Raw genomic sequence first — 25342 nt, forward strand, 5'->3', positions numbered from 1 at the left:
TCATCTCTCTCACCTGGGAATCATTAGGCTAGTCTGCAGCTCTGCACTCCCTCTCCTCATCACTCTCCTCTCTGTTTCTCTTTCCTCTCAGCTTTGTTATCAGTCCGTCCACTGCAAATCTTGCCTGCTGCACATGTGTATATATATATATATATATATATATGTGTGTGTGTGTGTGTGGCATGTGTGCATGTGTGCATGTGTGTGTGAGCCTGTGTATGCACATATTTTGAAGGAGGCCAGAATAAGCAATGTGGAGCAGAACCAATACATCTGTACAGTGCACAGTGCACAATCCCACAGCTGCTCAGCACACATCTGCATTGCCCCACGGTGGCGGCAACACAGAGTAGAACAAAGGAAAGGGTGTTTTGTACTTGATAATTACATCTGCCGATTACTTTAGGTCAGTGATACCCACCTGTTGTGAGGACTGCGCTGCTCCCTGTCTCTGTCTCTTTCTCTGACATTATTGTGGCCATGCTCTCTGGATCTACTTCTCTCCCTGTTACGGTCTTGCTTTCTATCCTGTTGTGTGTGGTGTTGAAAGGCCTCGGCTCTCTTCAACAGTCCAGTGAAATAGGTCATGCTTGTTAGCACTGGAGGACATGCACCTAAGACGAAGAACAGTGTCAAGCTAGGCAGACAATTGGAGAGGACATATACAGCAGCAGAAAACAATTGCATGATCAATTTTTATTCCTCAGTGAATAAAAATATAACACAAAAAAATATACAATGACTTCATTTATTTATCAAGTGACTTCAACTTGAACAGCCCCTATGACCTCTTCATTTACTTTTTCTGCAAAAGGAACCGTACAAAGAGAATTGCTATGTATGACTAATGTAACTTCCAAGGGCAATACTTCATAAACAATAACATTCTTTCAAAGAGCATATTTAGGACATACACACAAGCAAAATTCAAACAGAGTATGTAGGACAGGTACTAAAAATATTTTCTATTGAAAAGAAAATACTTGAGGGAATTGAGAAGTTTCTTCAACTGTGATAAAAGACAGACTTCATCAAACAAACAGCTCAAAATGTGCAAGAATCTAGTAGGAGCCCGTTGGTTTCCAGGGTCAAATCACATATTTTCGTTGTCCTCACGGAAATGACTTAGTTTTCCAGGACCCCTGACAATTGTGAAAAATGTTGGAGGGAACAGGGAATGAGGAAATTCTCTGGATGGCTCACTGTTGGCTATTCCTATAGAGGAACCCATCAACACAACACCAGTGTAGCCAGATGTATCACTCAGTTTCATTCTTGTTTTTGTAGGCTGTTAGTGTGTATCCAGCATGATATAGTATGCCAGCTGAAGCCCACAAGTGTTTTTTTTTTTGTTTTTTTTTTTTGCACAATGTAGTTCTGACTTTGTTTTAAATATAGAAGTAGACATATACCTGTAGAAACTGCATATAGTGGGACTGAGGGACTATCCCAGCCTTCAGACTGTAGCCTGAAAATAAGGACAAAAGAAATGCAAAAAAACATAAATATACTGTCAACTCATACAATAAATCCTCACACAACCCAGGACATTCAGCATCACAGATACACAAGCAGGCTGCATACAATTGTATCATACAAATGTTTGTGAAATCTTCATAATCATTTTTTAATCATTTTTGCCAGAATATTTTTTTTAACATAAATGGCATTGGATGGCATTTCATTGTCCTGGCTTACATTCTGAACATGCAATACATAAAAACTTTTAGGGAGAAAAGTTTAGGGATAGGGGAGTGGACAAAACAATTGAGGCATCTATCAAGAACACCAATTTCCTGATAAGAAGTATGAAGTAAGAAGTAACTATGCTTGAATCCTCTTTGGCATGTTGTCATACAAGTTCTGAACTGTATGTAGTGATATACTGAACCATTCTTCAAGAAAGAAAGTCTTCAGTTCCTCAAGGGATGAAGGAGGCAGACTTCACACTCTGGACTACAGCATATGCCACAAAAGTTCAGTGATGTTCCCTGGGCCCTGGGCACCAGTCATGATATATTAGCTTTAAGGGCTCGTTTAAATTAAACTCCATTCTCTCCTCCCATATTTTTGCAGTCCTACATCAGAACGCCCTAAAATATATATACACATTTAGCCGCATCAGCAATTTTCAGTGGTGTCAGCGCAAACTTGGCACATTGGTAAATCAAGAACAGATGCTATTTGTCTTATTTGCACACAAAAAAGCCCCAGAAATCCTTGATAATTCAACCCCTGTGAGATGAAAGAATCCTTCAGCTTTCTGCAGCTATAGCTTTCTCCTGTCCTAATGTAGAATAAAAATGTAAGAAAAGATTATCATTAATCCATATGAATTTTTTCCATTGTTCATGGAGTCAGGAGCTCTGTGGTCCTGACACCATGTTATTTTCACTGTTGGGTGACCATCTTTTATCTCTAAAATGTCAACTTTTCAAGTACTTAAACAACTGCAGTGCTTGCTGACTGACAAATATGTATTTTTATTTTAGGAGGATGTCATAGACCCAAGTGTGGCAGGATTTTCTCAACCTATACAGGATCCTTCAACTGACATAAAAACATAAAAATCACAAAACTGGAGCTAAGATGAACATTATTATGCAGTTTTGTGCACTGACCTTGGATATGGGCTATTCGTGGATATACTGTTTTAAACTACCATCCTACCTTCACTGACTCTGTACCTAAGATATGTCATTTTGAAGTTGCGGCTTTGTAGCATTAGCAGCTTTCTTATGTGTCCTGCCAGTGACCTTTGACCTGGGACCATTATTCCTTCTTCCATTGCAATTTATGTCTGGCATCCATTGTCATGATTTGAAAATGCTGCCACATTAATGTTTATCACATTAAATTTGACAATTCCTGTGAATGATGCGTTCAAGTACCAATCATTTGGCCTCTTTGGACCTCAGTTGCGTTATGCTGCTTTCAAATCACATGTAAAATATTAACTGGCAGACTTCTTACACGACATACATTTGCAATTGTCATGCAACGTAATGACTCTGCTACGTAGCTGCCTGTGAAATTGATTTTGTTACTTTGAAGTTAAATTGCTTTAATGCATGATGTTTCTGTTGTTTTGTCCACCCCCCGTATGTCGAACAAATACAAATAAAACAAATAGTGATACACCTTGTGAAAGCCTGCACACTAAGGAGGTCATTAATTTTGAGGAATAATAGAAAGGGGTTAAGAAACAAAGTTGAAAGTGAATTTAAAAAAAAAAAGCAAGGTAAGTGAATGGGTCTGGTAACTTCATGATCAAAGGACTATTTCAAATGCACGGCTCTATTTCCTTAGTGTTTGAAGTGACTGGCTCGTTGTCAAAGCGCAATGTGTGTGTGCTTGCCAACGCATGAGGAAAGGATGGAGTAGTGGATAAGGGCGGAGTTGGTGCTTTTATTACTGATATTGTCTGGATCTTCTACCTATCCACATGGCTTGGCCCCACACCCACTTCCGATTGAAAACTTCCGAGCAGGCAGAGAGTGAATTGGGATGACGCCCATCCAAGTGGACTGCTTTCCACCAGGTGTGAGTCCAAACACATTGCTATAAATCCTCTGGAAAGCAGCCATCATTCTTCCTGCTACTTCAGAGTAGCAAGGGGGATGATGGACCCGCAAAAAAAGCAAGAACGAAAGAGAGAGAGCTGGCCTGGTGAAATGATGGAGACTTGGATAGGGAGAGGCTTGTTTGTGAGTGGAGTGAGCATGACTGAGTGGGAGAGTTTGGTTGAGTCAGGTCGGTTCCCAAATGGGTCCCTCCCCAGTTGCACTTCACTATGGAGTGACAGTCACACTTGCACTTGTGGAGGGATGTCCTTGAAAAGGGGACAGTAGAAAAACACAGGTGAACTGTGCCTGTTACTCATCACTGCAAACAGGGAGCAGTTGTTGTCAAGGCTACCAATAGCCCCATGTTTTGCTGAGCTCTCTCTTTTAATGTTTAATGGTATCTTCATGCTTCATTGTCTTGTAAGCATCTTGGTCTTTTCAACTCTTCTTTTAAAACTGCAACAAAATAAGCCTCATGTCATAACATACGTTTTGGATGGTTTTAATTTTTCAGGAAAATCTCAAAGAACTTAGCATCAAAATGATAGTCAATTGTCACACATTCTATGATATTATCATTCCATTATTTAAATTCAGGTGGAAAGGCTATGCAAAGAACATTATTTGTAAATAACTGACAGGAAGTAATCTTAGCACAACAGAACCTACATTTGCTTACTGTTTCTTCCATCCTTTTGCACACATGCTTCCATGTAGTATATTATTATAATATTGTGATTTGTAAACACGCGATTCAATTTTCAACTTTGCTGCAACACCGTTGCTTTGATAGATGGGATATGATTTTGACATCACTATGGACTGAGGAGGGACCTTGTTGCTAGTGCATCAGTGAAGGAAAAACTGTCCACAGTGACCACTGGCCCTCAGAGAAGAGAGGTGTCAGATATAGTGAGTGATATTAGTTTGCAAGACTGAGGCACACACCAAGTGTGGTCTAATACTAAATATGGACCTTGGGAGCCCTGTGGGCCCTTGGCTTATCAAATAGCATGGGCAGCTACAACCCAGATCATGCCAAAAGTACCTGCTGTTCCTAATATCCCCGAGGGGAAGGCTGAGCCGTAATAGTAAAGTCAGGACTATCTGTGTACCGACTGCACATGTGTGTGTTTGAGAGATGTTAAAAAGGAAATGATTCATAAATGGTAAGGGAGATGGCTGGCAGAGTTCAGAGGAACGGAAAGTCCTTGAAGGATGTGAGGATTTGGCAGATGGACTGAGATGTGAGAGGAACCATCCTTTAGGAGAGAATACAGAGTGAATTCAGGCACACGTAGACACAGAAATTAGGGGAGAGGGAAAGAGGAGGACTCAGAAAAGAGAAAAAGATGAAGGGACAGGAAGCCAGAGAGACAGACAAACAGAAAGATAGATTGAGACAGACTGGATACGGGCAACATCCAAGGAAAATAAGCCAAGTAGCAAACAAAATAGGAGCGAAGCTGCATTTAGACCCATGTAAAAAACACAGAGACACACGAGAGCCTGAGGTACAATGTGGCCCACTTGTGATCTAAGTGGTGTAAATTAAAGCTCAACTGTGGGAGTATAGAGAGAGGTTGTGACATGGAGCGGAAAAGAGGAGTAGGGGATGCACAGGATACTGATAAACAGGAGACTGTAGTCACAAACAAGACTGCTGTCTTGCTTCCTTATTTGGCCACTGGTCTAGCTGCAAGCACACCATGTGCAGTGCTAAAACCACCTCATTTAGAATTGGAAAGCACTGATGCCAGAAAACCAAAATATGGGATTAAATATGCACTCTCTCTTGATGGTAAATAGTAAACAACATTAGCCTACTTGTTCATCCACTATTGGTTTCAACATCAGGTTTTTTTTGTTTGTTTGTTTGTTTTTTACCATCACCGATGTACCCTCTCTTAATTATCACAATACAATCTTGTATTTGATTTATTTTTTTCTATCTTCCCATATGTTTTGTTTGACTTATTTCGTTGCCTCTGTTCGATCATGGGCCCAATCTAACTGGTGAAAGATCTATGTTCTCCCTCCCAGTCTGCAGCCCACCTGCTGTCCGTCCTGCTCCTATACTGCAGCCTGTGTGGAGAGAGCTCAGTATTACTGCAGAGGACACACACACATACACACACACATACACGTTCATGCAGAGTTAGGTACTTACATGCTCAAGGGGCTGATGAGGAGGGGAGAAGGGGCACCATGGAAAGCTGCATGGGAGAGAAGAGGCTGTGTTACCATTAAGTCAGGTACTACGTAGTGACTATGTTTGCATGCAGCAAAATAATCTATTAGAACAACTGTTCCATATGAAATGATCCCATAAAAACATATTAAACTTTTAAAATGATGTGACCAAGCTCAGTCTGAAGCTGGTTGGAAGAAATGGGTTAACCCTTTCTCTCTTAAAAAATGAGATTAGTTAATGTAAACTCTCAGAGACCTTTGGATTAGATTTTACTTTAATGTTTATTAATGTAAGTGCTTATTCCAAGGCAAATACAATTCAGTGCATAGGTGATACTGGGTATGTAAGCGTGATCAGCCATTAGAACAAACAACTTTTGAAGTGAACACAGGCACCATTTGTCTCTACACTTAAGGATGATCGAGGATACAGCACTATCCATTACTTTTTACCAAGACAAAATCCAACACCCACCTCAACATCAGCCTGTACCCACAAAATATTTGATAATTATCAAGAGGGGGATACTAATCAGAATATTAGGTAAGAACTTTAAAGGTGTCCTGTGCAAAATCACTGAGGACTGATTAAAGTGAGGCCCTTTTAGATTCAACTAACAACAACAACAACAACAACAACAACAACAACAACAACAACAACAACAAAATTGATGGCCAGTGATGGCCACCATATAAAGTCAGCTCATAAAATTATGTGCTTTATTCCATGTTTTTTGTCAGCTGAGGCTAAAGAGTCTTTACTTAAAACTGACCCTTGGTAATTTTGCATGGTGCACCTTCAACATGGGAAGATCAATAGGTCCACACTAACTACAACAGCATCAAAATGTCAGAGTAACAAAATGTAGCAAGACCTGGTTGCATTTCCCATTAGTAAAACAGGGTAAGTCAAATGCTTGGGTGCACAGTTAATGGCCCTACTTGTTATAATGCTAGAATCTTACGTGACCAAGCAGCACAATCAGTTTTAAATCACATACTCAGGCTACACATCACAAGTATGCACACTGTGAGCATGCACACACACACGCACACGCACACACACACACACACACACACACACACACACACACACACACACACACACAGACATGTGCAGGCGCACACACACACATATTCCTTTGAAGAGGCACAAATACACATTCACATCTGGACACCATCCCCCTCTGTTTTTCCGTAAAGACCCCTGATGTGAGAGTGGCTCAGAGCAGTTTTTAACAACATAAAGAATGCAAAAAGGTTGAAACAGGAGGAAGAAAAATAAGAGCTGTTGGAAGTGCAAGCTGGATTATGAAAAAATAATATGGAGCTCTCCTGCTTTGAGAGTGAAATGTAAAACATGTCCCTTCCCTTTCACATGCCTGTCCAATAGAGCAACTGCTCGCCATGTAAAACTGATCCAGCGAGGCCACTGATACCTCAGACACCTGGACAGTAAAGGGAAGAACACAGAAAAAGAACAGGCACGGGCATACGAACACACTAACTTCTAACAGCCTGAACAGAAACCCTGTGGTGCAGGATTGAAGACACAGAGCCTTCAAGACGATCTCTACTGTTGTAGATCTAGCTTCAGGCATTTCCTTTTAAGTCAGTTAACCCAAAGACAATGATGTGATTCACAAAGGACAGTGCAGCATTCACACACATATATGAAAACAAGGATTCTCCAGTTATTGGCTTAAGTACAAAAAATAACCTCTTTGCATGAGGCAATGCAAAAGAGGTTACAGAACAGAGTCAACGACTATGTAGCCAATCAGTATTTTAATGTGATTAAAAACTGGGATACCTCTCTCGAATGCAGTATAAATTCTTTGTAGTGCACTCACAAACCATTCACCCAACGTAATCTTCAGAGTTGTCTCCACACATGCTGTCAATGTTAGCGTGAGCATGTAATTGTTTCTACCTGTTGTGATGTCAAGTGAGCGTTTGATGAGGGCCGGAGTTCCATGCTTGGCAGCATATGACAGAGCTAATGGCTGAGAGCTAATTGCTGCCAATTGTGCTTGCGTGGCTCTCTCTCTCATGCAAACATTTCACAGAGCTGTTATACTCGCTGGAGGGATTTAGATGGAGCTGATACTTAATATCGGACAACATACTGTTGTTCAACTCTATGGTCTGAATTTACCTTGCTTTGAGAAAGACTGAGTAAAACGGTTAATTCTGCTCCCGAAGAAAAGGCGAATATAACATACAGTCAGCTTTCAATTAAAGGGATAAACTGCAATGTGCAATTTTTCAATGAGGTTTTTTATTATGATTACTGGGTGTAGAAAACATCACAAAACTGTGAGAATGTGAAGCCCTTGCCATGCATTGGTCGAATGAGCCAAATTATTGGCTTTGCCAGGTACGGATTAAAAAGTAACTTTCACGCGTAAGAGTGGGGGCTGTCCAATCAAAACATGACTTCAGTTTTACTACTCCCGCCCCCCGATTTGATTGACAGCCTTTAGTTGCAACTACTGTCCTCTGTTAGCCTCAAGGTAGTGAGTAACAGAAGAGGCAAGGGCTAACAAAGCACTTCCATCTCATATTGACTTATGGTGTCAGTCATGGACTTTCTCATAACAACTACTACAAGCCTCTCAAGTGTAGTTTTAAGCAAGTGAGCTCCAAAGTTATGTTAGCTATGAAAACATTTGCTAACACATTGTTGCAGTGCTAAGACCCGCAGCTATTTCAGTTCAACAAACGGTATATTTTCACTTTGCTGGACAGTTGGTCCCTTACCAGGGTCAGGACTATATTGTTAGTCTACAAGGGGACCTAAAGCTCACCAGTCCTCCTGGAATGTGTTACTGTAGAAAATACTCTGCTTTATTACAATTACTGACTTTTAAGAACTCACAACTCTTGGTGGATGATGAAGATAGTATTCAAGAACAATAATAAATAATAAAATCTACATTTTTTACATAATTTATTTCATTTACCTTTCATTTAAAACACTTCTTCATAACCAGTATAAAGCTAAAAAAATAAATCAGACCACAAGTGGGAGTGAAATCATTTTTTCAGCTTTATGTCACACTAAAACCATATTTAAATATGAACAACAAAACTAAGCTACAAAAGCACATTCTTACGGTAAGATCTGAACAGAGCAGAAAATCTGCTGCGAACAAAGTGAATAAGTCAGTGTGTGAGCAACACTAATAAAGTGTAAAACTGACTGTTTTAACTGAAATGCCATGAAAACTGTCAGCTGCAGCTATTTAAATACTTGTTTAACTGCAGGGCTCTGCCATTGTGTGATGTGTTTTTTGTTTTTTTGTTTTTGTTTTTGTTTTTTGTTTTTTTGCTCTTTTTGAGTTCAGCTATTGGAAAGAGTATTCTCAGCTAACTGAAGGTAAGTTAGGCTCCACAGTAAAGTGATGAAATTTTGAAAACATCTGTCATGATAGCAAAAACTAGGATAATAAAGACCAGAATGAGTCATCCTTTAAGGATGACAAGCAGTCTGCTATGGCTGTTATCAAAAATCACCAGGCTAGTCTCTGTTCAAAACTGAGGAAAATCCTGTTGAGAAAATTCTCACTGTTATTTTACCCAGCACCCACCAGATTGGAGGGCAGGTTATTCTATACTGTACTGCACATCTCCTGTACTGGACCCATCTATTCTGAAAGACCTGCACACTATGATCAATCGGTATATCATTGCCAAAAGAAAAGACACAACACACACAAATGCTATTGCTACACTGATTATAGTGACCTACTAACCAGCTGTAGGCAGTATTAGCTGCAGCATACAGCAGCAGATTGCCTCACCTTGGCTGTGTGCTGTGCTGCACTGATAGATGACACAAGTCCAGCCCTGTAATGACACAGTCAACCTGCAAAATCTGCCCCTATCAGGCACACTGGTCGGTTAACATGACCCCACTGCATCAGAGGAAACAAAGCCCCTTGTTTCCCTCTGCCCCATTCCCCACGGTTGGTCTGTTCAGCACATTTCTCATGCCACAATCTGCTGGCCCAGCACTTTTTTTCTTTTTTTCCAGGAGCTATTTTTATCATGTTACACATTTGCATCACAAAAGGAGGCAGAGCCTATAACTTAAAGAAAGGGGAGTGGCCTTGATAAAAACTACGCAAATACACTTCAAAGCAGGGGTTGACTGTTCAAAGTTGGGGTCGACAGGATGTTTGATATTTTGGTTGTATTAGCAGCTCTGGACCGGGTTCGACAGGCAGTATGGGGCTCACAGCATTTAGGAGGGGTTGTGTGAGGGGTGAGCAGGGGGGCCTAAGCTTGCATTGCTATTTTGGTATCTTTGAAGATAAAGATATGGCATGCGCTCAGCTGTGTGCCTGGGCCAGGGGGCCTTCCTGGACTTCTCTGTGATTCACTAGAAAGACCAGGAGGAAGTCTAAAGACAGACAACACTGACAGACCCACACCTGCATGACATTATGCACACCTGCTTGCAGGAAGACATAGATCTATACAACATCTACAAACACATGCAGATAAAATGTGCACATGTACACACTCGTGCGTACACACTCAAACACACCAATCTATGTTCATCTCTGTTCTTCAACTTCTGTTGGGTTGTTTATTATGAGATTATGGTGCAGCTTCACAAACACACACTCCCTCAGATAGACATGGTCATTTATACAGCTGAATGGTGTATGATGTGTCCCATAGGGGGTGGCCAGACAGAAATATCTGTCAAAACAGACTGAACCAACATATTTTCTATGGACTGACACGCCGATGGACAACAGAGAGAATGGAGGCTGTCTGAATGTCTGAAATCATATTAACATTTTTTGAAGAGCATCCAATGACTGTGCAGCAGCCAATCAGATATGCCAATGAGTAAATGCTATTTTTACAAAATTTTCATATTACAGTCACACACAAAACGGATCCTATACCTATATAGGCCTTGCCATGAAGGGATTAAACCTATATCACTCATTTCATCCATTTCTGTCGGCCACCTCCCTGATCTACTTGCCCAGCCTCACAAACCAGACAGCTCACTGATGTATAAAACAGAAAAATGGAATGGACATAGGGATAGGTGGGAGCATGCATGTGTGCTGCATTTTCATGGGGGCGGGGCCACTTACGTGGTGAAGGGCTGAGCGGAGATGCAGAACGGATGTTGAATGCAGGAGACAGGAGAGGCGGCACAGAAATGTGTGATAGGTGGCTGGAAAACTTTTCTTTATCCTCAGAAAGCACCTGCAGTGTTAGTAGACCTATTCATTAATTAATTCTTTCTCTTCTCTCTGTCTCCCTGTATACATGGGCCTCTTGTCTTGTACCTCACATTGGCGCCCTTCCACCCTGCTGATGAATCCAGTTTGTCCTCCAATAACATCAGTGGTGCTGTTGACCATAAAAAATGACAAGCAGTCAAAACAAACACAGAATATCATAACCTGACACAGCCATTTACATGAATATAAGGTTTGAGTGTTTTGCGTGTTTCCTATTCCATGTTTATATATATACGCCCGCTGTATGCGTCAATTTGTGTTACATTCTTACTGCCCAGTTAGGGTGTGGGGCAAAACCTTGCTACAAGTAAAAGAGAGCCTTTCTTAAGTCCTTACTCATATTCACCTTATTCAGAGATTTAGATGTACACTTACATAACACTTTTAAAAACAGCCCTAGCTTGTCCTCAACTCACTCAGAGTGTCCCTACAACCCCCTGAAGGTCCATTAACGCATTATACCTTCTTATTTGGGTCATCTTCGCTTCTTGACAAAACAGTCCTTCACAGTCCTAACACCCTACCCCCAACCCTCAGAGCGCGCGTGCATGCACACACACACACACACGCACACAGATGGGACACTAACCCCTTTCTGTCACTAGAACTTACTGTAATATACAGCACAGAAAAACATACAGAAAAATGACAACTGCCATCAACTAGCAAGTCACAAGAAGAGCTTTGTGTCCCATTACGCTTCTTGTACTAGTCCCATCTGCCTCAAAATAGACACCAAATGAAATACAGTAACATCATAGCTTAGAAGAAAGATGACATGCACTTGATAACTTTGCCTACAGACATGGGTTTAAAAATGGAGGAAACTTTTATGTAATCATGCCCCATGTAATTAAATCCCGCTTACATCCCAAGGCTGGCCATGTAGCATGGCAGGCAACACGAGAGGAGAGCAACACAAGATCAAACAGCACAGCAAGTGTTTTCAATGAAGCATCAAGTTTCCTATATCCAACAGCCACCAGAAGCCATATCCTCAGAGAATGAGGGGCAACTGACTGTATCAAAGCCTCGTTTAACACATCATGCACCGGATAATAGTATGTGTATTTGTGTTTGTCATGCTATAACTTCCTGGCTCCCCTCTGGTCCAGGCCTCTTACAGAGAAAGAGGGAGGTGCATGACCACCTCATAGCTCTCAGATTCGCATGACCTCCCTTGAAGGGCAATGTGCTGAGGGAGCGGGGAGGAGGGGACACCGTCAAGAGACAGATCTTTAATTAAGTAATCCTGTCAGTCAACCATGTCTATCTCTCTTAGCCTGCACGGTGGACCTCCATCAGACATGCTCAACAAACATTATACTAAACTGGAGGGAGTTAAATAAAAGGTGCTAGGAGAGTATGCGAGTGTTTTACACACACAAAAGCACTTAAAGGCATAGAGCACCTGGTCCATAAATAGAAACAAAACGCAAGCTGGGACTAGGTGCCATTCACTAACATGGCGAGCATCTGCTGCTCATGACTGTGTCCATAAATGATCGGAGGCTGTAATTGGGCTGTAAAATACCCTGGGCCCAGTCTAGCTCAGAGCTTAACAGCCCTGCCCCCCACAGGTTTCAGGCTGCTCTGCTGCTCATTGCTTCCCGTCACTGGCAGATTTAATGACAAGGGGACAGTAGGTACATGTGGGAACTTCACTGGAGAGGGAACAGAGCAGGATGACAGTAGAGCTGAGCGACATGGTAAAAAAAAATTATACGTTCCATTATTTTGACATATTACAATTATGACATGATTCACAAGTGTAGTGGGAATAATAATTTTTACATAATAATTTTCATTGTCAGTGGGAAAAAAATTGTAAAATTATATAATTTTTGCTGTGGTCTGTACCAAACAAACATGTTTTCTTATGTCCAGAGAATATGACTGGTATCATTGCACAACAATACTTCATTGCTAATATCATTATGTCACACATTTTACCTTTATCAAAAAATCAATATCAATTATTAGCTAGAGCAATTTTGATCTGGCGCTTGGCCATATTACAATGTCGATAATATTTTGGTGACTTGGTCAGCTCTACTTGAACGCATAAAGGAGAGGACATTTAATTTAAGATGGGTACAGATGTAGAGTTGTGCACCACTTTTTTGCTTTATTGTTTCTTTGTCTGTGCTGTTGTTGCAACATTGTTGCTTGTAGAACTATCTGTCTGCTATCTATTACATGGTAATAGATAGCAAGGTATGGTATCAGAAATATCATGTTTATTGAAATGTATTCATTTGAGCTATGTGCATTTATTTTGGTTATACACTATTAAGATTGAGCATACTATGGAAAATGTGTAAAAACATGAACAACTTTTTATCCCAGCCAACCAACCCAGCTGAGAAACAACTTTAAAAAAACATAAAGTAACTGTCAATACATAAGTTTATTATGAAGCTCTGAATCAAGTGCACATTATTTGGACACATCCCTTCACATTAGTGTGTGCAAGTTTACATAACTCCTATGAGATTTCGGTTTAGTCCTAAACAGATGAGAGTCTGTGTTTACTTCAACACTTTGGTTTTAACACTGAGATCCCTGGCCAATACAAATGTAAATTGCTGAGCCCATCATAGGATCATAGGGACCAGATGGCATCAGTCAGATAGTTGCTGTGTCACACACAGAAACAACCAGCTGTTCGCTTCTCGAGGCACACCTCGAGACTACAAGCGTGGTGTGGGCCAGTGGCACTGGCTGGAACAACTGGATCGGGGTTGGGCTGGGGAGACAGGCAGAGGCAGTATGCAAAGTGATAAGGTGTTACCTACCTGTGTCCTGGGCTGCCTGACAAGGGATAATCACAACAGGAGCCTGTTTCTCTGTGGCCTGTGCGCCCCTTCTGGTCCTGAGTGGAACAACAGCATATTCGCCATTAACCAACGTTTGCCTTGTTATCAAATCTATGCACATTTTATTGATGGTTAAAACAAATAAAGATAAGACTAGTACTATCTGCATTACTTTCCCCTCTTTTGTTTATGCCCTCCTAAAAAAAGAATATTATCCACTCTAGTCTGTTGGCTAAATTACATTAGTTAGGTCCCATCTTACTCTGATTTTAGTGGAGGATGAGGTCTTGCTTTCATGAATGGTCCGGAGCATCCTCTGTACATTACAGTAAGCTTTCCAGGTTTCCTCAACAAAACCATAGTTAAAATAATCTGCAATGTCAGCACCTGAATGCAAAACACAATGTAGTAATGAACATGCCAACATAACACAGCATCAAACTTGCATTGAGCCAGTAAAGTATCCAAATGGAAACAAATATATATACAAGCATCACTGAAGGAAACATCTGTATCTACAAGCTCAGAGACCAATAGTTACCAGGTTTGTTCCAGGGCTTTTCCTCATAGGAGTCAAGATCCACGTCAAGTGCTGTGACACTGTCCCTGTGGACATCGCCCAGTGTGCTCACATCCACTCCTGTAGATTTAGAATCAACCATTAAACACTTTAAAAGGCATGAGCTGTGTGAAACACACACGTCACACTCCGACATTACTATTTGTCAAGGGTTTGAATGTGGAAGATCATTATCAATTAAATTCTAATAAGAACACAAATCCAATTTCTCAAAACATAATGACACCATTCAAGTGAGCAGACATACCAGAGCCTCTGTTTCTCAGTGTAGAGGTCAATTAAGCGTGTAGGTGTATCACATTTACTTACCATCTGCATGAATCCTCCCTTTAGCCTGAATATTCAGATTCACAGGTGTGTGGCCAGAGCCGCTACAACACAAGAGAAACTCACATTATCAGCACATTGCTATCACCGTCATCACAATGAAGAGAAACACTGCAGATTGGGCTGTGTATTTATAGCCCTAAGCAGCGATTCCAAATAGTGTCTCCAAAGAAAAGTTGAATATAGCACCAAAATAGAATCATGAAAACATCGCTGATACATACAGTTTGACAAAAACCGGTGCCTGAGAAAGGAGCGCATGTTAATATTATGCCCAAAAGGCAACAAACACAATAAAAAGCTAAATGATTTTACATTGCTCTCATAAGAGGAGATGGATAGCAGATGGCCATGCGCTTACACAGACTGAGGTGCCTCTCCAAGCCTTATATCACCGATGGTTACACAAAAATTGTCATCACTGTCACTGTCGCTGTCTTCGTCATCTTGGCCAGCCAGCTGGAGACCCGATAAAAACACAAGGAAAAAACAAAAACACAATCAATCACACACACTCATCGTGTTTGCATGTCAAAGCTGTGTGACAGTAACACCAGCAAACAGTAACAAGGAGTGCCATTTAAAGTGAACAATGAGCACAGCATTTTTTAGCCAGCCGTTTTGCTTTACTAGTCTAGTCCTGTCAGGATCAAGTCACCGATGCACAGTACCTGATTGTCCACGTCACTGTCACTGGCCACTTTAAGGGATGACATTGCATTTTTGCTGAAAAATAAGACATCAAAAAACGTTCTGTAACATATAACATGCTCAAACGTGAAAACACACTATAACATTATCTTCCATAGTTAATAAATGCATTGGGAAACATGGGAAACATCGTAAGGAGAAAGAAAGATTACATCTTCACCTGCAGGTGGTTTACAGCAGGCTTATCTAATGTACAGTAATGGTCAACAAAAATTCAGATGCTGGTTTAGTTGGATTCTCAAAATGGGTCATCCTGACCATTCTTAGCATCAGGCCTTTAATTCAGCCAACAACAAACAGACTTGACTGTTGCCCTTTCAGATAAAGACACACACACACACACACACACACACACACACACACACAGACACACACACACACACACACACACACACACACACACACACACACACACACACACACACACACACACACAGGACTGCTACAGAGGCTCTGATGTGGGTTACTGTAATTGACAAGTTATGCTACATTTACTCTCAGACGAGGAGGTTGCAGAACGCAGGGCACAGATATCATTGGTGGCCCAGACGTAGGATTTCTTACATCCACTTTTCCCTGCTCATAAATAAACAGCGCTCGCGTGGCAGCAGATATAATGAGCAGCCAAATACTTCTTAATGTTCCGCATGACTGGCTGCGCATTTCAGACGTCGCACACAGTGGCGTCACGTATGTACAGCCAAAGCGATCGCGGTCATTATTGTGCTGTGAAAAGTGCATTAAATCTCAATGCTTCGTTAATGTGGCCAGCGCTGTTGCGTCTAATATTTAATAAACACAGTGCAGTCTGAATGAGCTAGGTCGCTTCTCATTTTGGTGCAAACTGAGACAGGAGAACCGAGTGAGAGATAAAATAAGACACACATTATAAAATATGATGATTACTTGAAACAGCAGAGGTAAGGAGATGATTTTTTGTGAGCGGTGTGCAAAGTGACAGGCTTGTCAAACAGGTCTGGCATTAGTCTGTAAATTAGTCTGGAGGTTGGATCACAGTCAAAACAAACGCTAACCTATATTACCTGTCAGACCCAGCGGGAGGGCAGGCCTGTGTGTGGCATACCTGGCTTACCTGTGCTGCACTTGAATCCGTGTCAGTCGATCCTCCCTGTCATCTGTCAAAGTGGTGTCTAGGCCTACCTCATCATAATAAATCAATCACACACACAAACACCGAAAACGTTCACTTAATTAGTGGCAAGTATTTCGCTGGCCATGTTAATCATGTTAGTGTTACTGCTTGTGGCTGCGACAGGAGCGACCTGACCAGCTCTCAGCGGTTTCTCTGATCATAACGTTGCTTTCGCCTGGAAATGGATACAATAATGAACTTATAACGGCTAGTAACAATTTACCTCCATACAACCACTGCTCAACATCCTCACTCCCACCAGCATCGTAAACGCTTTTTTTAGCCGACTTTCCTGCGGACATTTTAACCTGAAATAGCCGATGGATTTGAGGGTTAGTGTAGCTACCTGGCAAATGTTACCTATCAGTCGGTTTTCAAACCAAAACAAACTCGTCATCGTTCAGGTAACCCACAATTAAAACCAAACGGGACGTCGCCTAGCAACAGCAGAGAGTAAATCAACACCTGCATAGACTGTTCAGTTTCTGTAAGTTGGTCACATATTGGACCAGTTACAGTTTATGATCACCACCACGACCAAGTGTCTTTCCTCTGACATCTTTACAATGATGTTTGGCAGTAGCACAGAGCCATAGAGTCGGGAAAAACTTGAAATTAAAAAAAAAAAAAAGCTTTAATTTCTATAAAATAAATCAGTAATTCACAAAGTAATTATTTTGTATTTTTTTCTTTTAATTGTGAGGACATACAAAAGTATGTAAATACATAAATAAATAAATCTTAGTATCTCTTCAAGGAGTTACAGATATGCCTAGTGGACGGACGGCAGACTGTGGACTCAACAGACCATCAGAAAATTTGTTTCTGAACCAAAATCCCGCAACAAATGACATACAAAGAGTGGATCACGTTTGTAAATACAGCAGAATTATCATCATCATCATCATCATCATCATCATCATCATCATCATCACAGGAGTATTACTCTTATTGGGTTATGTTTGCCTAGATTATCTTTTGTATAATTCGGTATACATAGGGATACCTAATCATGCCTCATATGCATCATATATACCTACTTAACTATACTTACATATGGGTATAGATAAGCTATGCAACACTGAAAAAAATAATTACATTGGAAATACAGAGATACATTGGAACAAAAACAGAGTGTCATCTAAAGAAGTGATGTGATGATGTGTTGAAAAGGGATATTGAATAGCATAGACAAGTTGAAAATTATAGCATTATTTTATGTAAACCACATTTATTGCATAAATAATTCAGTGTTTTTTGTACCTGTCATATAGTCTTTGGCGGTAAGGACTTAAGATATTTTCAACGTGCCCTCTCTCTCCTTCCCTCTGACATTTTGAATTTATGATGTCATGGGTCAAATAAATAAATAAATAAAATTCAAAAACAAGTGAGCAGTCAGAGACAGCAACCTCCACTACTTAGCTTGATCTTTTTATGATGCATGGTTCAGTGTTGCCCAAAATGTAAATTTTGCCCTTTGGGTGAACTGGACATTTGACCTAGATAATTCAAAATGTAACAACTTTATCTTTCACCGATTACCAGCCCCTCCACAGAGTTTCATCCAAATCCCTCCATTACTTTTTGAGTTATATCTTGCAAACCAACAAACAAACAAAACGAAAACAAACATACAAATGGAAGCGGAAATCTAACCCTATTCCCATGGAGATATAAGAAATAGTTGACCATTGTAGAGGACATCATGCATTAAAGTTCAGTCAGCATGTGCCGTTTTGGTATGCTGAGCAACTTTCATGCATACATAACGTAGGCTACATGCATGAAAGTATAATAAATGAATGAATGAATGAATAAGTGAATGAATGGACTATTGATTGAATGAATGAAATAATTAATGAAAACGAGCATGGGGTAAAGACAGAAAACACATCATCAAGATAAATCGTGTGGCATCCTCGCTCCGACCGGTGTAATGAAGCGCAGGGTGACGTCTATCTTGTGCGACGCGCCTTGCCACGTCACCATTAGGAGACTCACACGTTTGTTGATGTTTTGAAATGCCTCTCTCTCTAACCTGACAGCTCCTGTACGTCTTTAGTTGCGCTGTATTTACACGCCGGGTACTCGGCAAGATGTTGACGGCGGAGAATTTCACGCATTTCCCGCTCCAGATGTGGGACAAGGTGCTGTCCAAGGTAAAGAAAGCTGTTGTGTTTATGGATGACAGGTGTGCGGAGAGTCTCCACTGGTGCGGCGGAGCCGCTGCTTTATTCGAGGCTGGAGCCCGCAACCTGAAGCAGTTCTCCAGCTTCGAAGCCTGCGGGGAGAACGAACCAAAGGCTGTGTTTGTGGTGAGCACCTTGCTTAAAGGCAGAACGATCGACATTATGAAAGACATCATATCTCTGAGTCACTTCAAGTACTGCGTCGTGTTCACCAGCGTGGCCCACTCGGTGCACCTGCTCGCCAACAGCGTCACGGCGGAGCTGGAGGGGAGCCCCGTGTTCGAGCAGTTTGAGGAGAAGCTCTGCGAGTGGATGGGAGACATGAACTACACGGCGGAGGTCTTGCACGTCCCGGTAGTCTTCGCCCCCGTGTCGCAGCAACTCCTCCTCACGCCCGCCTTCGCCCACCTTTTCCCCCTACTCTCGCCTGATTTAGAGTCAATCAACGCGAAGCGGCCGGAGAAGAAGCGGTTCGGCAGCTTGGTGGACGTAGACACACACTCTCTCCCTCCCGAGCTCCAAATTGAAGTCAAATCCCTGGCGTCAGCTCTCAATTGTATGTTTGAGGCCACCGGCACCAGGGAGGAGAGCTTTGCTGTGGGGCCCATGAGCCGCATCATCGCAGGGGAGCTGGCCAATCACCCGCAAGCAAAGAACCGCAGGAAGACCGCCCCGCATAAAGCCTCAGTCATCTTTGTGGACAGAACCATGGATCTGACAGGTGATCGTCAACCTTGGACCAGCAGTGTGTAGACGTGTCCCTGTGTGCAGTTCAAAACACCATGTAAACAAACACATGCACAGCTAGGGCTGGCTGATACCTCATCTTGGATTTTGGATATTGAAACGTCATGATGCGGCATTACTGTTGTATTTTCCTCATTTACAGTCCTGAATTAAAGGGATGCTATTTTCTCAGTTTGTTAGATGTTCTTCCTACCTACTTGGTCATCATGTCCCTATCACTTATCAAATAGCTTGTGAAAGCACCAATCCTTATCCCTGTGGTATCATCACCATGTCAGTGTCAAGGGCTTTGACTCAAGATCATTTGATCTTTGATTTTGTCCATGTTAAGGTTATTATACTCAACTAAAACTACACTGCAAACTAAAACTAGATGTGAAAAAAACATTTTAGTCAATTAAATGAAATGATATAAAACTAATTAAAATAAAATGAAAGTCTTAAGAAAATGTCTTTTAATCTTTGTCAGTTTAGTCAAATTTGTCAACACAACAAGCACAAGGAGGTACTGATGTTTATTGAGGCTTGGATGTCGACATGACTGTGAGCAAACTGCTTTCACAAAGGGTTTAGACTGGAACACCTATTCTTAACTTATATATTGCCCCAGACAAGTAACCCCCATATTATAATAAAAAACAAACTAAAACCAATACTGAAACTAATAAAAACTAAACTAAACTCAATTGAAATGAGCAGACCCACTCTGTAAACTAAGTGAAACTAAACTGAATTGAAAACAAAAATTAAAAACAAAGCAAAAATTAAAACTAATGAAAAATACAAGCGATAATAACCTTGGTCCATATGGCCCTATGCACAACTAACACACAACTCTTAGACCGTTGTGTGTTTATGGTAATTGTAATATTGAATAATTTTCCACAAATAACAATCGCTGTGCAGGGAAAGGAAATTTACTTTGGCATTTTTTCACATTTGTTGCCTTGGTCTTCAGGAGCTGTTGGTCACCATGGCGACAACCTGGTGGAGAAGATTTTAACCGTGCTGAAACCTTTACCTTGTCATGTGACCGACGTTCAGGTGGACATGCTGGAGCTCACAAGTCTGCAGCGCTGCCCGGATGCCCAGACCACGCTGGCCCCTGGCTGTCTGGCACAGACCCCGTGAGTGCATCTGATTTGATCGATATTCTGTCTTCTGCTCTGTATTGGAGTTGTCTGCGCCAGGGTTGACAAATCATTACTTACAGACCAAGTCAATAACACAGTTTTGACGACAACACCAATACTAGAATTTTTCGTATCAATATTATTGACACAACTTCATACCTCACTCTGTGACTTAGTGTTTTTATTCTAATGTAGCCTTAGCCTGTTTATTTTAAATGCAGTCATGCTTACAAGAATTAGGGCTGGGTGATATAGACATAATAAAACATCATGATGTTTTTCACCATATACCTCGATAATGATATTGTGATGTTACTGTAGGGATGACTATTGGTGGTTTCACAAAATGTTTAAACAATGACATTCCTGATAAACAGTCATAAGTAATGTGGATATGATGAACAGGCGGGTAGAGGCAAATAATAGAAGCTTGAAAAGACCATTAACTAATGAAAATTGTACCTCTTTACTGTTATGCAGGTTTCAAAACCAGGAGAGGACACCTCTCACACCATATCACAATATTACAATCTCCAATATCCCAGACAATATCTAGTCATATCACAGTATTGTCATAATATGAATATATTGCTCAGCCCTACCTTAAATGAAATTATTTTGTAGCAGGACGTGCATTTCCTCTAATTTGAATTAGTATTTTGTTGGGGTGCTTGGAGACCACAGGCTAATGTTGCATGTGTAAAGGTGTGTCCTTATTTTTGTGTAGCCTTTATGTTTATGTTAAAAACCTGAAACACATTATGATTCTGTTGGCTTGTTGTAATTTGTCTGTGCCCTATAAAAATGTCAACCTTTTCGTAAGGTAGACAGTTAAATTTCTCACTCGTGTGAATATATGATAAAATTGAATGAAGTGTCATTTCTTCAGCTGGGGAACAATATTAGCTGTCAGTTGGTACAATAAAATAAAATGGCAACGTGACCTTCACATCTCAGGTGAAAAGTTTAAGTTGCAGACGTTTTGACTTTGTAGGTCTCTCTGTGCAGAGCTGAACTTGGTGTTGTGCCCAAGGTCCAGCATGATATATAAGGTTATGATCAAAGAGCCAAATTTAAGCTCATCTCTTTTGCTTTGGAGACAGTTATGTGTCTGACTGACACATCCACAACTTACATAATAAGTTGATCTAACCTACAATCCACTTACCCCTCTCACCTAGTTACACACACACAGACAGACAAGCACACGATCACCACCCACTGCCATCCCCCATTAAGTGGGTTCAGTACCACATGACTGGCATTACTGTAGGTGCCAGGGGTTCAGTGAAGCTTGCCTTTAGCGTTCACAGTGGGGATGCACGTGTTCGGCGCCTGCGGTGGGGCTGTTGTATATGGCAGGGATTAGTCCTACATCATGTGTTCCACTCTCGCTTTGCCTCTTCATGTGGTTGCAGGTGGAAAAGACTTTCACTGAGGAGACCGTTTTTTGGACCGCGGCTGTCATGCACTCATGCACAGTGAATGCAATAGGTCCATTTTGAGCTAGGTAGGAGGTTCTGGATCTTACTGGTCGGTGGTGTTTCGACAGTGTGTCCTGCAGCACATAATGTGAGCACAGCAGGGGCGTGTTGTACTGACCCTCAGATGCAGGCCATGTCAAGCAAATTCCTACAGTACACCCACAGATGCATGTCTCCTGCTAAGGGGAACGCACTCAGCTTTCTCTGGTGGCTATGAACGTCACTTTCATACAAATACATTTGGTTAATCTCTGTGCATGGATGCATATTTTAGTGCAAATCTTCAGCTAAACATCGATTCAGTATGATTCATGTTTTAATGTTTGGTGATTTGATATAAGAATTTTTTGACAAAAAGTTGCAATTTCCAGTATTCTTTTAGATGACTTCAAAGTTAGGTATTTTTTTTAAAAGAATCATGAATGATTCAGTTGATAGCATTTCATAATTATTCAAGCCAAATTCAGAGTGATTCATTCTATAAATTTCTTTTAGCAGACTGATATCCTTGAATTGGCAGAATTTATAATCAATGCATTGATACAACAATACATATTTTTTATGTCTGATGCCACAGACAGGGGATGGATTGGGGGTTAGGTTGAGGCCCCTGTTTGCATTTCTCTGCAATCATTCGTCATGATCGTGTCACCCGGGTCACCCAGTTACCAAACACCTGATCTCTGAACATTGAGATGATAGATTCAGCTATTGTTTACAAGTGGGTTTACGGACACACACACACATTGGCTGAGATGTGTAGCTGAAGATAATAGGAATTGCAGTGGGGGTTGTGTTTGTAGGGGGTAAGTGTCTGATCTGGGCCAGCAGGATCAGCAGGAGTGTTATTGCTTGTGCTATCTCTGAGCAGATGGCCCAGTTGACTCTTATCACAGATGTTTAGGAGATTGAAGTGCTGCCGAGACACAGCGGGAAAGCACACAGAGTTCCCACTTTATTTCACTGCCTTGAAGTGCACTGCTCACTACAGGCAGTCTTTATATGTCAATCACTCAAATATGTTCAGAACTGGGCTCTGCAAGTGCATATGTTTGACAGTGTGTTGTGTACTTAATTTATACTCAAATCTAACCTAATGCTACCATAAGCCATTTTCTGTGATGTGATTGTGCAAAATACTAGACTGCACTTGCTCTGTGAGGTTTGATTATGTGTATAATGAGCTCCCTCCCAAGCTGGATGTTTATACACCTATGATTTGTTGAGTTATTTTTAGCCCCGGCCACAGGGTGTTTTGGTTGGTTTTGTTGTGTAGACCAGCTCAAACCTTTAAATATTAGGTGTGGGCATAATTTGGACCTTTTGTATGATATTTCCCTCGGTAATTCCAGGATATTTTTATAGATTACTATGTCTAAAACATTCCATGGGTGGTTGTTTATTCTAGCTCTGCCTGCTAGATCCCACACTTAGTTTTAAATTACTGTTGTATTGTCTTTCATAACCTGGTGTGAATTTTCTTTCACCGCAAACCCTGACTTTCACTGTGTAGTTCTAAGAATCATGCCAGCAAGAGAGAAAGTATAGGCTACTGTGTGCATGCAAGTGTGTATGTGTGCACACACGCGCGTTGCTTCTGCAGGTTTTCGTTTTCACCACACTGTATAACAGTCCATTTGGTAACCACTAGATAGTGCCTGGATGTACAGTTCATATAGAATGATGTTAAGTGAAAGTGGCAGTGGAAGGGTCTGTGTGTGTATGTGTTTGTGGTCAGGTACCTTCCAGTCCAGTCTGTGTAATTTGCTGTGCTTGGCTGCACGGCTCTTTGATCCTGAGAAGGACATATGAACCCCATTGGCAGAGGGCACAAAGTTTTCCTGTGTCTCAGACTGAACGCTGCACCCCCATCATCTGGCTGCCGAGGATCCTCATCCTGTGGTGGGAGTGTGTGCATGTGGGCAGGACCCAGTACGGGTGGCCAAGGTGCTGTGTGTCTGCGCCGGGAGCTGCTGAGCTTGAGCCAGGCAGAGTAACCAACCGCACCCTGCCATGAGAAAACACTGCAAGTCTGCCACCTCCTCAAATCCTGCCTGCAGACCCTGCATGCCTGCTACCAAGAAGAAGGAAAAACACCTATTTCTGTACCAGATGGGAAAAGTGAGCATGAAAAAAGGAAAAAACTCACTTATTTCTGTGCAGGCTGCATGGGAACAGTAACAAGGAAAATAGAGGCAGAGATAGTAGAGCCTGGAGAGGAGTGAGCAAATGACAGACAGCCAAGAACAGCTAACCCTGTTTTTACCCCACTGAGAATAAAGCGAGTGTTTAAAAATTAGCCACATCTACACTGTGGCGGATTCCTATAGGCTACAGAATGTTTTGCTGCACTAAACTTAGACTGTCAAATGCGGGTGTACAGAGTTTCTTGTAATTATGAACAATGGTGCAGTTGGAGATGAAGTTAAGTCCTTCAAATTACATATATATAAGCTATGAGTTCACTCCTCATGGGTCTCCATTTCTTATTGTATGGATTTCCCATAAAGGCCCGTGGGTAGTGTATGTTTTCAGGGTTAGAGAGTTTATTTGGGTGGGGACATGAGCAGTGTTATGAACAGTGGTATGCAAAATACTGGCCAATCACTGTTTTCCTGATATTGTATCTTGATGAACACTTGATTCTGAAATGGATTCAGTGTTGGCCTGTTAACATGGGCAGGTCCGCAGTTGATGGTAAGTGTTAGGTGAAAAAAGATGCCATCCTTATGTGTATTTGTGTTATCCCTTATAGGAAGTGGAAAACTGCCCACTCGCCTCTTGAGTCATCACTTTGTATCTGAAGGAAATTATTGATGTGCACTTGCCATTTCCTTTGTGGAAGTCAATCCAAATTTGATCTTGTAGGATTTGTTGTAAAGAGAGCAAACTCAATAAAAAAATAACCCGGAATTAATTTGGAAGCCATCCGAAGACCAATCAACAACCAAAATTACCTTTCAGTTGGCTGTGCCAGGTAGTTTGGTGGACTTTATCCAATAATTTATCACATTGTCATTGGTAAGTACTACAGTTATTATCCTCAGAAATATAGATGATGGGTTTTGAAGTTTTGGTGCTAATGATAAATAATAGAAAATAACAGGATATGTCACATTAGTAGACTCATTCCTCTGAAGGAAACATTGTGTCTCACAATG

General features: G+C 41.3%; 2 protein-coding genes across 2 annotated transcripts in view; one reads left to right on the forward strand and one right to left on the reverse strand.

The window, feature by feature from the left end:
• Positions 1-402: 402 nt before the first annotated feature.
• On the reverse strand, positions 403-16871 carry fip1l1a (FIP1 like 1a (S. cerevisiae)). The gene is made up of 14 exons (XM_030049727.1): positions 16849-16871; positions 16566-16629; positions 15433-15487; positions 15123-15220; positions 14744-14805; positions 14396-14494; positions 14117-14241; positions 13834-13910; positions 11081-11144; positions 10883-10997; positions 5737-5782; positions 5622-5651; positions 1413-1468; positions 403-614 (listed from the first exon to the last, which is right to left on the reverse strand). Exons 3-14 carry the CDS (start codon positions 15475-15477, stop codon positions 403-405), a joined length of 1029 nt encoding a protein of 342 aa, XP_029905587.1. The 5' UTR covers positions 15478-15487; positions 16566-16629; positions 16849-16871.
• Positions 16872-18623: 1752 nt separating this feature from the next.
• The window catches only part of scfd2 (sec1 family domain containing 2), a 93491-nt gene continuing 86772 nt past the window's right edge, over positions 18624-25342 (forward strand). Inside the window, exons 1-2 of the mRNA XM_030050169.1 lie at positions 18624-19538; positions 20523-20691. Coding sequence (XP_029906029.1) covers positions 18725-19538; positions 20523-20691 — 983 coding nt within the window. The 5' untranslated portion in view covers positions 18624-18724. The remainder of the gene's footprint in view (positions 19539-20522; positions 20692-25342) is intronic.

Source organism: Myripristis murdjan, chromosome 4, assembly GCF_902150065.1.
Source record: "Myripristis murdjan chromosome 4, fMyrMur1.1, whole genome shotgun sequence".
Classification (NCBI taxonomy): Eukaryota; Metazoa; Chordata; class Actinopteri; order Holocentriformes; family Holocentridae; genus Myripristis; species Myripristis murdjan.

Coding starts and splice junctions, on each gene's coding strand:
- fip1l1a (XM_030049727.1), bottom strand. CDS start 15,477: ATGTCATCCCTTAAAGTGGCCAGTGACAGTGACGTGGACAATCAG. Junction 14,806..15,122: donor GGAGAGGCACCTCAGTCTGT/GTAAGCGCATGG, acceptor CTTGTGTTGTAG/CGGCTCTGGCCACACACCTG. Junction 14,495..14,743: donor AGGGAGGATTCATGCAGATG/GTAAGTAAATGT, acceptor CTAAATCTACAG/GAGTGGATGTGAGCACACTG.